Source organism: Cibotium barometz, chromosome 28 (genome assembly GCF_041138505.1).
Source record: "Cibotium barometz isolate CiBa-2024 chromosome 28, ASM4113850v1, whole genome shotgun sequence".
Taxonomy (NCBI): domain Eukaryota; kingdom Viridiplantae; phylum Streptophyta; class Polypodiopsida; order Cyatheales; family Cibotiaceae; genus Cibotium; species Cibotium barometz.
The window spans coordinates 31,008,483-31,026,685 of NC_141073.1; the positions used below are offsets into that span (position 1 = coordinate 31,008,483).

General features: G+C 41.8%; 2 protein-coding genes and 1 long non-coding RNA gene across 5 annotated transcripts in view; 2 read left to right on the plus strand and 1 right to left on the minus strand.

Moving 5' to 3' along the window:
• The first annotated feature begins 560 nt into the window (after positions 1–560).
• Positions 561–9,623, plus strand: LOC147622744 (ABC transporter F family member 5-like). Of its 2 annotated transcripts, none has more exons than XM_086822374.1 (10): positions 561–1,187; positions 3,883–4,484; positions 4,892–5,233; positions 5,802–5,942; positions 6,033–6,212; positions 8,059–8,214; positions 8,598–8,699; positions 8,823–8,951; positions 9,047–9,151; positions 9,268–9,623. In XM_086822374.1, exons 1-10 carry the CDS (start codon positions 890–892, stop codon positions 9,361–9,363), a joined length of 2,151 nt encoding a protein of 716 aa, XP_086678500.1. In that variant the 5' UTR covers positions 561–889; the 3' UTR covers positions 9,364–9,623. The 2 variants fall into 2 exon arrangements, with proteins under 2 accessions (XP_086678500.1, XP_086678499.1); XM_086822373.1 differs by having other exon boundaries at positions 3,886–4,484.
• A 164-nt stretch (positions 9,624–9,787) lies between these two features.
• LOC147622745 (uncharacterized) lies at positions 9,788–10,254 on the plus strand. Its single transcript, XR_015269495.1, has 2 exons — positions 9,788–9,929; positions 10,113–10,254. It is a non-coding gene; the product is annotated as an uncharacterized LOC147622745 (long non-coding RNA).
• Positions 10,255–17,150: 6,896 nt separating this feature from the next.
• The window catches only part of LOC147622746 (uncharacterized), a 1,562-nt gene continuing 509 nt past the window's right edge, over positions 17,151–18,203 (minus strand). For both annotated transcript variants that reach the window (XM_086822376.1, XM_086822375.1), the window contains 2 exons: positions 17,949–18,046; positions 17,151–17,625 (listed from right to left, as the gene is read on the minus strand). In XM_086822376.1, the coding sequence (XP_086678502.1) occupies positions 17,411–17,625; positions 17,949–18,046 (313 nt within the window). In that variant the 3' untranslated portion in view covers positions 17,151–17,410. The remainder of the gene's footprint in view (positions 17,626–17,948; positions 18,047–18,203) is intronic.

An 18,203-nucleotide genomic window follows, 5' to 3' on the forward strand; every position in this document is an offset into this window, starting at 1 on the left:
AACCTTAGCCTTTGCCTCGAGGAAGATTCTGGATGGAATCTGGGAGGTGAGTTTGCCTGCACCGTGCTATGTGTTCTAACCTTGTGTGTTTAGCTTGTGTATCATGTGAGCTTACGGAGGAAGCTTCACAATTGCAAGCAGAGAGAGCTTGGGTAAGAAACGAAGGTGTAGTAAAGCAGTGGAGAGAGAAAGAGAATAGCGAGAGAGGAAGAGCCCATATGCAATAGTTGAGAGAGAAAAGGATAGAGAAACACGTCTCCAGCATGCAAATTGAACAAATTTCTTACTTAAAAAAAGAATAAAAAATAACAGTTATATGAGGAGTAATCATGTTCAATTAATTAAGCACACAAAAACAAGGTTTAGGTGGCTTATTTTGCATGGTAGCATAGTGGCAAGACACCCTTTTCAATGTGGTAAGGAAGGAGTTTGAGAGTGGTGGGTTAAAATCTCCCCCCTGTGCGCCCAAAAGCCAAAAGCCAAAAAAAAAGAAATGGGTTTGGGGGAAAAGTTTTTTTTTTCCTCAACACAAAAGCAAAAACAAAAGAAATTAGGATATTTTGGAGGCCAACAAAAAGAACGGAGGTTGAACTCTATATTTTGTGGTGGGAGATGGTGCGTGAGTTCTTCACCTGATCTCCCCTCCACACAAAGGCGTATACAAGCTTTCTCAGAAGACACTGGTTGTCCTTTGAAGTGGGCGATGAAGTAAAGCTCCATTGCTATCTGTCAGCAGAGTTTCTGAGCTACCCACTTTGGGCTGTAGGGCTGCCCAAATTGGGTTTTGAACACAAATTTCATCAGAGCTTGCACAAAGCTGAACAGTGGAATTACACCTATTTTTGTGAGAATCCACCAGGCTTCTTTTACCCATTTCGAACCCCCCAAAATGGACATGGGGGCACTGAGCTTCTCCTCCTCAGCTATACAGGGCCACCAAGTTTCGCCCGATTTCGCAAAGCAGGAGGTTCAATTCCATTTGTTGAGAAAAGCCAACAAAAGGCCTCCATTCAAGCAGCTTTTCTGGGTATCAGCATCCCATCGTAAATCCACAGGAACTCATTTGGGCACTTGTGTGTTTCAATCCAGTGACCGATCGGTGTTCAGATTGAAGAAAAGTAGTTGGACCCGTGCCTTTGCTGTGGCTCTGGAAACCAAGGTGGATACTTTCCTGTCTACTGAAGAAGGTGCCCTTTCTTCATGGTATCTGTAATCCTCTCAATAGCTCTGTTTTTTTTTTTGGTATGCAGAACATAGTTTTTCTCATTGCCCTGGTTTTATGTTAATGTAAGAAGGGATCACTCCTCTGATGGATCACAAGTATATAGTCATAGGCAGATAATATGTTGTATATGTATACTTCTTAGTAGAGCAATTGGCAATGGCTCCAAACAGTCATTTTCTTTCAAGAAAGGCTTGCTCCCAATGTGTTGAGCCATTTTCTGAACAGGAATAGTCTCCTGGCTGCCAGGAATATGTAGTCATAGAAAGATAATATGTATTGGTAACTTCAAAATCGTCTCAACATTGTTGGCCTTTGTGAAGTAAAATTATATAGCACTGACATGATTCGTCACTAGTCCATAGCATAGTTGCAGGAAACGCCTGAAACTTCTGGTTTTTGCCTGTTTCAGCTGTTACTGGGGGTCCAAAGGTCCAAAAATTGTTTCAGCAGTTTCGGACATTTCCATTAGCAAATTGGCATGTTTCATGCATTTCCTCTGCTTCCCCGTACCATTTCGGCAGTTTTCTTGACAACACCTTCCGTTTCCTTCAAAACCCCAAATTCAAGGCGATACTAGTTGCTCTTTTGTTCTTTCTTCTCACTGATCTCTTCTCCCTAGTCTGCAGTCATAAACTCTCATGTTTGCTTGTATATTTATGTATTTCTCCTCTTCCTCTTCTCCCCTTATTTTGCATCCCCCTTGTTGATGTGGCATTTCTTTGTTTCAATCCCTCAATACTGCCGTTCCCGTTCCCCTTTCCGTTTCCCATAACGATGGGTGTGTAGTTATAGATTGATAATATATACAGTACTCTGTAAAGGATGTCATCTCTTTATTATCTGCTTGTGTTGGCCTTTGTGTGATAGAAATTGTGTATTCCCTCAAGGTCACACCAAACCTGCCTATCTGCTTACATAGTCTATGCTATGCATGTTGGAGTTGATGATTGGAAGCTTGGTGAGTAGTCTCTCATGGAGTCAAGATCACTCTTTGTTTTTCGTCAAGTGTGGGAAATAACTGTATCTTTCTACGGCATCAGTGGACATGGAGATAGGATCAGGTTATACTCTAGTTTAAATCAAAGCTGCTCATGTGATTATGTCTTCAAATCGTCGTGAGAACCATGGGTCACTGGTTTATAGTGACACAAAGATAATATATGCTATTGTGTTAAGGGTTCACCTTCTTCATCATAAGTCCATGTTGGACTTTGGGTGATAGAATCCGTTTTGCTAAACTAAAGAGGGTCAAATGCCATATCAAATGTGTTTATTTGCTAATTTCTTCAAATGCACTGATCATGATTCGTCCATATCCATCATGGTTGCTAGTAGTGAGAGCAGGAAACTGGGCCGTATGCTGTTATTCTATGGAATGAAGTGCACAGCTGCATGCAATTAAAAAAATCTGCTAAAGCTATTCCAGGAAACCCTCTGCCTCCTGGTCAACCATGTTGGCTGTGAAAGGCCAGAGGTTTTCCTTTCCCAGATGAAATGGGCTGGTGGCTGCTGCTGCTTGATTATCGAAAAGACCTGCCCATGGCCTTTCCCTATTCCATCAAAGTCAGGGCTTTTCGAAAATCCAGTGGTCAGGTTATGCTAAGGTCTTAATCACAGCATTACTTTGCTTGCTCGTAATTCCGGTCATTGAAAACTTTTCCTGAGCTGGTTGCCAGTTTCATCTATTCTATTTGCTGTAGAGATTATTTTGTGTTCATGTCAAGTAATGTTTGGTTTAGATAACTTCTTTTCTTTTTCTAATTATAATCCATTTTAAACCATTTTTTTCCAGTTTATTGCTGGTTCCTCTCTCTCTCTCTCTCTCTCTCTCACAGAGGTTGATGACAGATGCAAGGTCAGCGAATGGTTGTTCCATTTGGGGTAACCTCCTACCGGCCTCACAACAGCAGGTTTGATCCTGACGTCTGAAAGTCAGGCTTACTGAGTGGCCCAGAGTATGACAGAGATTTCAGGAATACTCAGGAGGCATCAGGGCTTTAGTGGGACCTTATCCAATCTCACCCTAACCAAGCTCATTCACAGCTCCAGTCTCTCACATCAGATCCTGTGCTGAGACCACTTGCCTCCTGAGTCCCAATGTAGACTACTTCACAGCAGACTTTGGCACATTGCCCACGGGTAAGATTAATGGATGACAGCTGCAGATTTCAGACCTGTTTCAGAGGCACCAGAGCCCCTACGGGCTTGAGGTACTGCTTTTGGACAGACCCGTCTGGGGTACAGATCTAATTATGGGAGCATATTAGACACCTCTAGTTCCCTTAACATGGGGTGTCTGGCATGATGTAGTCTGATTTTGGTCTCCTAGGCCTTTTTGGTCTTTTGCTGATGTGAATAAAGTTTAAACCTCTCTCTCTCTCTCTCTCTCTCTCTTCCCTCCAATGAAGGGAGGAGGCTTTGTTTTTTTTTTGTTTCTTACAGCTTTGTAATAATTTCGTGGAGGTCCCATGGGCCGTTTATCGGCTCCCAGAGGACGATAATACATTCTTCTTCTTCTTCTTCTTCTTCTTCTTCTCTCTCTCTCTCTCTCTCTCTCTTCCCATTATGTTCTTTTCATTCGCGTGTTGTTAACCTAGGTTGTTTTGTTAAAAGTCTTGGATATATTGTGGTCTTATGAAGGTATTTGTCTTCCATAGAAGGTGCCAATCAAGAGAGAGGTTCAAAAAGAAGATTCGGTGGAGCCTCGAGTGTACCCTCTGGTGTGAAGTTGGAGCACATAAGCAAGACTTTCAAAGGGGCAACTGTCCTTAAAGATGTGAGTTGGGATGTCAAGAAGGGGGAGAGGGTGGGTCTTGTGGGCGTAAATGGAGCTGGCAAGACCACACAGTTGAAGATAATTGTAGGAGAGGAGGAGCCTGACTCTGGCAACCTCATCAAAGCGAAAGAGAATATGAAGATTGCTTTTCTTACCCAAGAGTTTGAAGTTGTAGCTAGTCGAACTGTAAGAGAGGAGTTCATGAGTGCATTTGCAGAGCAGATGTGTGTCTCCCGAAGGATTGAAGAAGTGCAGACTGCGCTGGAATCCTCTACCGAGGACTTGAAGCTCATGGGCAAGCTTCTTGATGAGCTGGATGAACTACAGCAAAAAGCACAAGCAGTAGACATGTATGATGTTGATGTTAAGATCAATAAGATGATGCCTGAGCTGGGTTTTTCACAAGAAGATAGTGATAGGCTTGTGGCTTCATTCAGTGGTGGATGGCAGATGAGGATGTCTCTTGGCAAGATCCTTCTACAGGTTGGATGATGACTCACACAACAATACTGCACCTGCAACTAAATCACACACACACACACACACGCATGCACACACGCACATGCATATACACATATACATACATATATACATACATGTTACACACACGCATACCCCCCCCCACAAACACACACACACACACACACATACACGCGCGCGCGCATACATGTATGTTTGTATGCATGCCCATATGTATGCACGTTTGTATGTACACATGCCCCTACATACATATATATGAATGCATGTATATATGTATGTGTGTAGATGTATGCATGTATATATGTATGTGTGTAGATGTATACATGTATGTGTGTGAATTTTTGTATTTATGTATGTGTATATACTGTCAATTAATACTCCTACTAATCTGTTCATTGATGGTCGTCTAGGACCCGGACCTGCTACTACTGGATGAGCCTACAAATCACCTGGACCTAGCCACGATTGAATGGCTTGAAGGTTACCTCAAAGGGCAGGATGTGCCGATGGTGATTGTTTCACATGATCGAGCTTTCTTGGATCAACTATGTACCAAGATAGTAGAAACAGACATCGGAGTGTCACAAACGTTTGAAGGAAACTACAGTGCTTATGTGCAGGCAAAGGCTGAAAGAGCCGAGGCACTGCGTATGGCCTGGGAAAAGCAGCAAAAGGAAATTGCCAGAACAAAGGACATCATACAACGTCTCAGCGGTGGAGCAAATTCTGGTCGGGCGACTACTGCTGAAAAGGTACCATATGGACCACTGTTTGTTTAAGGCTACAAAGTTGTGCTGGAGTTTATGTAGTAAGTGAAATTCATTTTTTTCAGGAAGTTTTATGCATTGCCTCATAGTCACAAGAAAACCCGTTTCATCATTTCAAAACCTATGAAACATTTTGAAGCGAAACATTTCTAAAAACTCTTGAAACCTCTTGGTCAGGGAAGTTTCAAGGAAAACATTTTCATACTTTTTGAACATTTTTTGTTTTTTTTTCCTTGAGTAGATCCTTTCATATTGTTATTGTCTAATTTGGATTGTGGCGGCCACTGCCAGCACTCTCACGCTATTGTTGATCACCCTGCATTGGTAGTTCCCAATGCTTAAGGGCTGTGGCCAAAAAGATGTGTTGACTGAGTTTGGGGTGTCTGCACTCCATCATCATGGATGAAGTTCGGCCAATTTTGAGCCTGTTGACCTTGTTCTCTTCTATGAACATGCTCACTTAAACGCAAGCACAACTGACATATTTGTGAGTTCTTGCTACTCCAGGCCAAAGCTGCTGATACATCATCTTTTTGCTGCTCATGTGTTCCAGCAATTGGAGAAGATTCAAAATGAGGATCAAGTTGAAAAGCCTTTTGAGCACAAGGCAATCAAGTTTCGATTTCCTGAAATGGAACGCAGTGGCCTTGTTGTTGCTGAAATCAAGAAATTACATTTGGAGTATGATGGGATGGTAGGCCAAGCATAAGTTGACAAATCAACTAGTTTTTTTTTTTGGGTGTTTCTTAATGGTTACCTTCACCTGTTGTTGTCCGGATGGCAGGTCTTGTTTGACGGGGCTGATCTACTCATCGAAAGAGGTGAGAAACTTGCAATCATTGGACCGAATGGATGTGGGAAAAGCACATTGCTACGATTGTTGATGGGTATGGAAGAACCAACATCTGGTGATGTACATCTTGGAGAGCACCGAGTTGTCCCTAATTATTTTGAGCAAAATCAGGTGTAGCATTGCTTAACTTTCCTTGTTTTGAGCCGAGCGCATGTTGTTCGTGCATGTGGGTCAGTAGGTGAAGGGGTGTTTGGACCTCTTGTGCACCATTATTTGGGCTTATCTATGGATGAGTAAGTCACATGCCACATCCCTGTTCTCAGGTCTGATCTAACTGGTTACACAGGCAGCCATAAGGCAAAAATAGAAATTGTGAAACATTGTTGAGTCACGTGGTAATTTCTTTGATTTTCCTTCTTAAAAAAAAAAGTAATTTCTTTGATTTTCCTTCTTAAAAAAGAAAAGAAAAGTGCTGGTATATTCAATTTCAATGCATCTTGCTCGTCGTTTCGATTTCAAGCCAGCATCTTGGTACGTCCTGCTCGTCGCCTTGATTTCAAGCCAGCATCCATATAAAAAGATCATATTAGCGCCAGTGAGGTGATATCTCAAGTGGTAGAGGTGCTTGGCCAATGAGGTGATAGCTCAAGTGCTTCCTCGGTGGCATCGCCTCTACAGGTGGATAAAAAGCGCAACAGGGATGGTGAAGTCTAGGATGTGGCATGAGAGCAGGAAACCCCATGGGGTAATCCACCGTACTAGGACCTCCGCTATGCGGGAAACATGTAAGGTTGTCTGACCGTAAGTGAAACGACGCACTTGCAAGGGCGGGTGGATACACTATGGGTGAGCTTCAAGCTGTGGCCATCGGACACCCCGTTATGTATAACCAACTCATACATAGCCCCCATCTCCAAGAAGTGTCTACCATATGCTGTTGCATTCTGCATATCCTGGTTGGCCCTGAGAGAGAGAGAGAAAGAAAGAAAGAAAGATATATTAAGCGTCTACTAAAGACCCAATGGGCCTATGAGACCAAAGTGGTACAATAATGTCCATGGCATATCTCATCATGGAATGGAAAATAAAACAGAACGAAAACATAAATATAGCTATCTCATTGGGGTGATACAAAACTGTCCATGGAAACTCGTCTCATGGAAAACTAAGAACATAAAAACATGGGAGCAACATCAGCTCCGAGTAGATGGTATACCACTCTCCAAAATGTCAAGCATGGGGTTGACGAGTATGGCCGAGAGGTCTCCCTCAGCTATGTCACGTGGAAAGGTAGCTCGATGGCCGTGGAGCATGTCCTGGATCTGGAGCTGATGAGGTGATCGTGGCCGACGGGGGGGTCGAGGGCGTCGGGCACGCTGGAGTGCAGAGGCTCGGTCCGAGGTAACTCCTCTCGGGCGAGGTAGGTCCAGAGTAGCTCGTGGAAGGTCCACAAGATCCACTATGTCGGTTTCCTCCACCTCTTGGGTCCGGAAGAAACTGGTGATGGTTGGCTACCGAGGGAGGGGGCAGGGTGGCTGGGGCCTGTGTCTCAAGAAGGTGTCCCTGTGTCTGCGGAGCTCAAGCAGGAAGAGGCCCAGGCAACGCTGGTCCTAGAAGTCAATGATCTTTGAGAGTGGACCGAACCCCTCATAGTATACTGGGCAGCGGCATATGTAATGCTCCTCCGTCTCAACCTCTGTGTGGCATAGTCGGCAGAAAAGAGAGAGAGAGTGAGATTTTTATTAACGTCTTCAAAAGACCACTAGGGTCTATGAGACAAAAAGGTGTTACAAATTATGCAAGTGTTACACTGATCCTGGTAAAACAGAAAAATAAAACACTAGAAAAGAGAGAAAGAAAGAAAGATATATTAAGCGTCTACTAAAGACCCAATGGGCCTATGAGACCAAAGTGATACAATAATGTCCATGGCATATCTCATCATGGAATGGAAAATAAAACAGAAAGAAAACATAAACATAGCTATCTCACTGGGGTGATACCCTGTTTTTTGCAGGCAGAAGTGCTGGATCTGGAAAAGACTGTTTTACAAACAGTGGTTGAGGCGGCTGAAGATTGGAACCTGAATGACATTAAGGGACTTCTTGGCCGCTGTAACTTCAAAGCAGAGATGGTGGATCGAAAAGTGGCATTTCTTAGTGGTGGAGAAAAGGTGATTGTTGTGAATTTTTGAGCTCTTTCTTTTATATAATTAGAAGCTATAGAAATTGGTATCAAGCAAGATATATACCTTTAGGAGTTGGGAATAATTTTAAAAACCCATGCGCACGTGCCCAGGCATAGGCACACATGCACACCTGCACACAGGCACACAAATGCATGGACATGCACATTCACCACCCTTTCTTAAATTCACTCCCCCAGACAATGTGTAACGTATGCTAAGAATTGAGGTCTGAATTATATTTAAGAGCTTTAGAGTGTGCTCCACAGTTTTTCTGTGGTTTGCAACTTCGGTGCTGTACACACAAACATGACATCAACATCTTTTGGAAAGGCAACTGGTGAACTAGGCTGGATATGGGTTTGTCACAGGCACGATTAGCTCTTTGCAAATTTATGGTGACTCCATCAACTTTACTTGTTTTGGATGAGCCCACCAATCACTTGGATATTCCCTCAAAAGAGATGCTTGAGGTATTCACTTATTTCATAGTGGGCAGCTTTCATGCCGCTTTTGTTTTAAGAGGTATTTTTTTGGTTGATATTTTACAATGCCTTGCTTTGTTTGCCTGTGATATATGGGGTTTTCGAATACAGGAGGCCATTCGAGAATACAAGGGTACAGTGATTGCTGTATCCCATGACCGGTACTTTTTAAGGCAGATAGTCAATCGGGTGGTTGAGGTTAAGGACAAAAAGCTCCAAAACTATGCAGGAGACTACAATGTAAAACCTTATGTTGCCTTGTTTTGCTCTTAAACGTCTTCATTGTGAAAACAATTATGGATTTTGATTTTGTGGGTGAATGTTTTTCTGAGCAGTATTACCTTGAACAAAATCTAGAAGCTCGAAAGAGTGAACTTGAGAGAGAGAAAGAAATTGATGCAATGGCCCCCATTGTGAAGGCCAAATCTAAGATGTCCAAGGTTAGCTGTGATCTTGCTTCCTTCAGAGGGATTTTGTAATGAAAAAATTTGTGTCTTGATGTCATTATGACATGTTGTTATCTATGTGAGTAACACCCTCTAGTTGCCTCTCTCAGGCGGAGAAAGAGCTGCAAAAGAAGCAGAAGGCCCAGTCTTTTCAGGCAGGTAAAGCGAAGGGCAAGATCACAAAGAATGCAAAGAGGTGGAATTGATATTTTACTAGGAATAGATGGCCAGGATCCCACGATATCAACAGCAAGGATTTAATTGGGCAATTTTTTCTTCTGTATATAATTATTTTAAGAAGGAAAAACCCCTTATCCATGTTTATTGGACTTGTATTAAGATCAAGTATTATATATTCCACTCTCTTGGCGGTGTGATGTTGGTATAGGACTCATCCTCCAATGCTTTGTCAGTTTGTACAGAAGCTACTGCAGATTTGCCAACTTAATGGAAGGGTAGTTTCTCATCTGTTGTCACAAGGAAAACTTGGATTCAATATTATACATTGGATGGTTTCTTATTGGGTTGCATTCAGGCATCTTAGGGGGTTACACACTTGTTGGACACCCTCCTCCTTAGCTGACACGGGAACATCTCCCCTGACCCTCCCTCGTGGATGGGAAATCTAACTCTATCCCCTGCCCACCCTCTACACAAAAGTAAAGCCAGTTGGACTCCCGCCTTTTTGGTTGGCACCCTGACCTGCCTTTGCAGCTGACAGGGGATTTTCCTCGTCCACCACCAGCCTTTTCAGGTGACACCCTGAAAACAGGTGAGCAAGTTTGTAAGGCCTCTTAAACTTTTTTGGTTCGGTGCAAGGAACACAGCTGCTACATGGATGTTATGTCATGAAAATGGTTGTATGCTCTTTGATCTTTGAAGTTGTGGTGCCGGTGACATCTAGTACCACCTTTTTTGCTATACCTAGTCCTGATTTCAACGAGCCAACTTTCAGTGTGCAGGCCACCGTTGCTGAAGAAAGGTTAACTACACGCAGAAAAACAGTACGCAGCTTCTCCCCTTAATTGTTACGAGTATCTCGGACCTTTGTCACAATTGGCAGAGATTTAATTCCTTAAAGAGTGAGAATACTTTTTCTAGATGTTGCTCATATTCTTGATGATCTTTGCTAAAGCATAAGATACCATCGACAACACAACATTTTTTTTTTGGAATTTAAGAAATATCTCGTTCACCATTCTGCTAAAGGTTGTTGGAGCATTGATCAATCCAAAAGGCATAACCAAGAACTCGAGTGACCTGCTTGAGTTTCGAATGCTGTTTTATAGATAGCTTCTTCCGCAATACGAACTTGATATTAACTTGATTTGAGGTTAGTTTTGGTGAACTCCCAAAATCCTTGAAGGTTGTCCAGCAAGTCATTTACCCAGGGATTGGGTAATTGTTTTTTTTCTGTGATCTTGTTAAGAGCACAATAGTCAACATGCATTCGGAAGGGCCTTTGTCTTCTTGACAAAGAGTGTTGGAGCACCAAATAGTGAGCTGTTGGGTCTAATCTAACCTCTGTCCAGCAACTCCTCAATTTGTTTTTGGATTTCCTTTTGCTCTGCTCCACTATGTTAACTCTATATGGAGCTTTACGAGGTAGAGAATTTTTAGGCATTCTCTCAATTTTGTGATTCTTTGGTCTCGCTTTTGGAAATCTTGGAGGTAGTTCTTCCATGAAACAATCGAAGAAATGGATGTAGAGATGGACTTGTTGGTGTGTGAGGCATAGCCATCAATTGATTGATTAATACCATGAAGGTTCTCTTTGTTTCTCAAGGCAAACTTTGCCTTTTCTTAATATGAATCAACAAAGGACTCAGTTCTCCCTTGAATTAATACTTAAGGAAAAATTCTTTATTATTTTTCACAAACCAGATGGTGTGTGAACCGTAGCCAATCTTTGGGTTATGGTTGGCATTGCCAAAATGATATCCACTCCTTGAAGTGGAGCTTCAATGCTCGGTATGCCAACACGTCAAGGCGGAAAGAATGAAGGTACTAGGAAAACTTCATCCCTCATGGGCATTCCTAAGACAGTGGGAATGCAGTAGCATGTACTTTATTACAGACTGCTTACATATGATTCCATCCTAGTGGTAATGCCCACATATGATTTCATTTGGGTGGTAATAAATTATATGACTAAAGTAGCTTGACAAGAAAAATTTACATTGCTATTGTAGACATAGCCATAGTATCTCTAAAGGCCATACTTTGGCTCTTAGTACAACTTATTACCTTGCGATAGAGGGCCATACTGAGAAAGTTAACCAAGTGATTGAAGATATTCTCTGACGCTATTGCACCCATAAACCTATGACTTACCTTCATTTGGTTGAATTTGCTAACAATGCCTCATGGCATTGTAGTACTGTTGAGTCCTTTTAAAGTGCTCTATGGTCAAGAAAACCTATAAAAGAGAGGGAGGGATGCCTAGGAGTCATCAACACACTCTTCTCATCACTTTGCTGTTGTTGCTCCTCAACCGGAGAGGAGAAGTCTGCACCAACTTCAAGGAGGGGAGGCTGCCCAAGCTCTGACCTGAGGCTTTTTTCTTCTTCTACAAAAGGGGTAAGTCTACTTCCATGCTTCGAAACTGAGATTAATGGCTGAAATTAAGATTTAGGAAAATTAGGCTGATTTCTTAGAAAAATTCTTGATTTGCTTTTTAAGTTGTTTAGCATAAGATTAGGCTCTACAATTCGGCCCTAGATAGGAGCAATCTACCCCTAAAATCTCAACACCAACCCCAAAATTGACCTTTGGAGCCTTAATATACATACAATTTCTTAGCTCTGAACTTATTCATATTTAGATTAGGGCACTTAATTAGCTTAATAGTTGCTAATTATATTTTAGTATAAAGAAAGACTAAAATAAATTAATTTTTTGGTGTGGAAAGCACATGGATTTGTGCCTTTTACTTTAAAAGTGGACTAAAGCAAACTTACCTTAACGCAGTGCGTGACAAAACTTTGGAGAATGTCTCTTGGATACACATAGGTAGGCGGTGCTTTTCTTTGCACATTCTCTCATCTTTTCTCGCGTGAACGTGTCGCGTTCTCTCTTTAAATGTGAAACGCCAAAATTAATCACATAGGTTATCTTGCGATGTTGCCTTCATTCTCCACTTTTGATCTCTTACCCATGGTGGAATGGCTCCATTGTTGTGAGATTTCTACGACCATGAGGGAAACTATCCTCACTGGCCAGGAGCTCATATGGAGGTTCAACGGGCCATCGTAGAGGGGGTGTTGGAGAAAATTTACTTCAAGGAGTAGATAGTCAAATTGCAGGCTCAGTTCCTTGCTGATATTCAGCTTTTGTGGAAACGGGTGATAATATTTCACAGGGCAGTGGTTGGTTCAACCACTACTACATGAACGGTTTCAGTGTCTGTGAGGAGTCTCCTTATGAGGTGGAGAGAGCCGGTACACAAACCCACTATGTGGGTGGATTTCAAGACAGTTTCGAGATGAGTTCAATGTGGTGTTTGAGTTGTTGACTTAGATATGGAGAGCATGTTTCTGACACATGTTACAGGGTTTTTAGAGACTTGTTGGATTTGAGCATGCGATGTGGGATGTGTGGTTTCTCTGATACACATGTTGTGCGTTGTGTACTACAAGGGGGACACACACATTTTATATTGTGGACCCTTGTGATTGTAGCTACCTGGTGGATATCAGGGGATGATGAGAGGGATATTTGATAGCATGGCACTGGTGGATATCAGGGGATGATGAGAGGGATATTTGATAGCATGGCACTGGATATTTGGATTTTGGCCAGCATGTTTGTCATGTTTATCATGCTTACCAAGATTGACATGGGGAATCCTCACTTTTAGAGTTTATTAGTGATTAGCCAATTTGACAACTATCCATGAAGAAATTTCATCTCAAGGTTGTTACTTCAATCGCTATCCACGTTTGTCAGATCAGAGTGCTAATGACTAGTTGTGTAGTGACTATTCGTAGTTGTTACTTTCATGGAGGAGATCTTAGGGAATGTTGTATTGGCAAATTGATGTGGGGGTCTTACCTAAAAGTGGCCGACATACAGGTAAGAGTTTACAAGGTCTAGGAAGGAATTGATCACTCTAACATGGATTTATGGGTCTAAAGGAGGTCTTATATGGAGTATAAGACCTCCTTGGTGGTATGGGATGCTAGGATATATGTTACATATAGGATTTTTGGATGCATCCATATTTATGTTTGGGTGTTAGTTGAGTAAAGGTTTGACGCATTGATTTTTGAATCAATTACAAGTAAGAGGGAAAAATGGATTGGGGATTGTAGATGATTGGAGTGTTGTTTGCGAATTGATTGCATCTATGATTGGATCTAGCATTTGGGTGGTGAAACTCTTTGTTTTGTCATTAGTATGGTGAAGTTGTTATGTTTTGCATGTTTTGAGTGGTGTTGGGAAACCAATTGCGTTACCAGTGGACCTTGAGGCATGCACATATATTTTGCAGAGATCTAGGCTTAGAGATTATAATCAATGATGGCATTTTAGTGGATTTCATGGATATATTTATTCTTCTGTGAAGGTTTAGTTTGTGTGTCGGATATAGCTAGCAATTTAAATATTCAGGGTCCATAGAGTGGTGAGTGATGGATTTGTAAAACGTATATGAGGCGTATCCTCTGGTGGTATGGGACGCTAGGGTCTACTTCATATATGGTTTACAGGTTTTTGGTGAGGTAGATGTTTTAACCTATGATGTGATCCATAACTCGTGCTGGATGGTAACACTATTGTTTTACTTGCCTTTGTTCATGAGGTATGCGATCTATTCTCTAGTGTGGAAAATATACGGTTATTGGATTTGTTATCCAGGACTGTGTGGTAGCGTGTTGACTGGTGGGATTATACTAATTTGACCCTGTCCCAATAACATTGTGATGTTTGGCATCTGGATTACCCCCATAGTGATTGGGAAGAACTTGAAATTTCTAGGTACTTTAGGCAGTCATGATTGATCGGATTGAGTTTCTACTCATGATGATTATCCTTGGTCTATAAGGCACAACAGAGAGAATATATCATTCTAGCAGAATTTTGTATGCATTTGGCACCAAGAGAACATATGATTTGGTCAAATTTGCCTACGATGATGTTAAGCATAGGACTGCTGATAACTAGGTTATGTTTAGTGCGGGTTTCGATGGCCTCGATTTTCTTGAGACTTTAGAACTCGAAGGTAACTAGAGGGGTTTTATCGGTGGTGTTTTGGTTTGAACATGGTCTCGATGTCTTATATCAATGTTGTTTCAGATTGAACACGTTCCTGATAGGAGAATTCTCTAAGGTTACTTATGATGAGAGTGCAGAGATACCTGATAGTTATATGATTCTCGAATAGGGGAGTATTTGCTGATTATCCTCGGGGTGTGGGACAAATAGGAGGGTGCATCAGGTTTTGGAGGATATGCTTTATGCATATGTCTCTAGGTGACCATCTGATTGGGAGAGGTACATCCCTACAGTTGGCTTTGTCTATGTTGTACTAGCATTCAGATATTGATTACAGTCTGAGTATGCTAACGTACTGTTATCAACCTGCATCTCTGGTAACTATGGGACTTACGGGTATTTGGATTGATGTGGCTAGAGACTTTCGAGAGGATAGCTAGTTGGTGTATCACATGCGGATGCTATCAAGAGTGCTCACGCTAGAGCACGATTATATTGTGATAGGAGGCATTCACCATTGGAATGCTAGGTTGTTTGAGAGTACCCGAGTGTTGAGACATTGCGATTGGGGAAGGTTGGGAAGTTATTCCCTAGGTATGAGGTATTATTTTGTAGCTAACAGACAGTTCTCTCAATGATTTTAGGTTTTCCCACTTCCTGTTGGGTGATTTTAGGTTTTTCTCAAGAGCTTGAGTAGACAGTTCTCTCAATGATTTTAGGTTTTCCAACTTCCTGTTGGGTGATTTTAGGTTTTTCTCAAGAGCTTGAGTAGGTTTTGGTTTGCCTTGTTTCCACGATGATAATCTAGAGGAATAGCAGCTTCAATTGAGCTGATTCTTGGATAGGAAGTATGTTACGTACCTAATGCTAATCCTTGAGATTAGTGGCTTAATCAGATAGGGTTAGGAGATCCTTGGGAGTAGGGAAAGAAGGCTGATATAGGCGGCTAAGGCTATTGTTAATAATACCAAGTATACTGGCTATTTATGGCCGGATAGTTATTTATAGTAGCAGTAGAACCACTATATAAGTGACACTTGGGTTATTATCATTCAGCGAGATTCACTCCATGGTCTATGATGGACCAAGAATATCATCACCGACATGATTGGATTTTATGAATCATAGATGGTCATGCTAAAGGCTTGTAGGTAGGCATTGGTGGTAAACTAGTGTTGAATGGCATGGTTCGTAGGATTGGAGACCTAGCCTCCGACTCGAGGGTGATTCTAGATGGAATCTAGGGTTGGGAGGTGGGCTATCCTGCGCCCCTTCTATTTGGTACTAATTTGGTTGTATCTTGGTGGATCTTACACTCCCTCTCCCCTTGCCAAAGATAATCGTGAACATCCCTAGTTTAGGGAGATCCTAGTGGATCTTACAATCCCTCTCCCCTTGCCAAAGATAATCGTGAACATCCCCAGTGGTTCTACTAGAAGGGCTTTTGGATGATGTTATGCTTGATATTCAAGGCCATAAAAAGAGACGAAGAACACGAGCTTATTTCTTGTTTGCAGTTTATATAGCATATTACGTAGCATACACGATGTCCAATTGATTCCAATAAGTCTTGAATAACGGTATGCTTGATGATGGTATTATATATACATATAATAATTTGTGCGCACGTACACACGTATATATAATGTTCATGCGCGCGCGTGGCACGCGCACATTTACATAGTTATGTTTGTTCTCATTTACATAGTTATGTTTACTCACATTTACACAATTATGTAGAATACACACACGTATATACATCATATACACACGTATATACATATACACACATGTATACTAAATATATATAACACTAATATACCTCCCCCACACGTGTATAAATACTTATAAAACTAATACACCCTCCACACGTGTACATGTATAAATACATATATACAATACATCCCCCCCCCACGTATAAACACATTAATATATACATCACTAATTTGTGTGCACATGCGTGCATGCATGTATTTATAATGTATCTGTGCACGGAATGCGTGCACGCACACATAAATACATACATAGACACAATTATGTAGCATACACGCATGTATTTATGATGTATCTGTGCATGGAATGCGTGTACATATACACATACATACACAATTATGTAGAGAATACACACGTATATGCATATACATACCATCAAAACACACCCCCCCCCCCAAAAAAAACACACTTTTTTTTATAGCAGTTCTTATATTACTAGTGGGAAACCTCATTGCGAGGTCAAAACCCCCAAACAAAACATTATGATACAACTAAGGCCCCTTTGTAGGGGCCAGGGATGTGACTACCTAGAAGTAGTCAAAGAAGGCCATGTATTGCTGGTCGTCTATTTCTTGCAAGTTTCGGCAGTTGCGAGATGAAAACCCACAAACAAAATATCATGATACAACTAAGGCCCCTTTGTAGAGGCCAGGGATATGATTGCCTATAAGCAGTCAAAGAAAGCCATGTATTGCTGGTTGTCTATTTGTTGCAAGTTTCGACAGTCATGTAGGGACGGTCTCAACAAGCGTCCACCTCACATATGCTTATATACACACAACTGTACAATCATGGACCTGCACACACACTTATATAGACACGTGCCTGCACACACATCGCACACTTACACACACAATATACATGCACACATGCACGCATACATTTATATATACACGAGCACGCACAAACTAAACGTGTGTATTTGTACACACATGCTTGTGTCACGGCGTGGTGTCCATGTGTGTCTATATCGCGCACACAGGTACATAAGAGAGACACACATACATGGTTCTTGTAATTGTACTATAAAACTGGCTTCTGCCAGAAAATGCTTCAAAGCTATAATTACTTGTTTTAAGAAATAAGGCTAGTTGTCAAGAGTCACTTACGAGAAGAGCAAAGACTTCAATGTAGAGGTAGAGGGCAAAACTTGAAAAGGATCAACTATGTTGTCTTATCATACATAAGCACACAAAACCTATCTTTTTAGGTAAAGAGGAAAAAGACTAATATTGAGAAATGTGGCTAGGAGGAGGATTGGCACATTTAGAGCTCCTTGTCATCATCTTTGGCATACCCAACAGTCTGCTTGAGCTTTTCTGCTGCATTGGCGGCCGCTGCCTCTAACTGTTCCTGTGCGGCTTTCGTACCCTCGCCCACTGCCGCCGCCTTCTGCTTCAGCACATCTGTGGTAGTACTCCCCATCTCCTTGGTCTCCTCTGCAGCTCTCTTTGCGGTATCAGAGCCTTCCTCGGCTGTCCCTACACACAGGCAAGCAAGGACCGACATCATCCATAGCTTAGAAGTGATTAATATCATATCCACATGATGGTTCTATGCCATGCGTTACATTGCATGCATATGAGGTACATGGATAGAAGCATAACATCAACCAGTTACATTGCATGCATGATGGGGTACATGCATAGAAGCATAACATCAAGCAGTTACATTGCATGCATGAGGTACATGTATAAACACATAACGGTTACATCGCATGCATGAGGTACATGTATAAAAGCATAACATCAAAGAGGGTGAAGGGAGAGTTGGGCTGCAATGATATATAGGTATATATGAGTACCGGTGGCATAGCTGCTCAGCTTGTCCTTCACAGACGAAAGTTGGTCTCCGGCCTGCTTGGCAAAGCTCTTCCCTTGGTTGCTTAAGTCCTCAGCTTCCCTGTAATCACAATTTTACAACCTCATTATCACCACATAAACACTACTTAATAAGAATTGGGAGCTGACAAACACCAATAAGCCACAACGATGGGGTGCATGCAGGAGAGCTCCCATCGCAAACCCACATCAAAAAATGGTGATCAAGCACGGAGCTT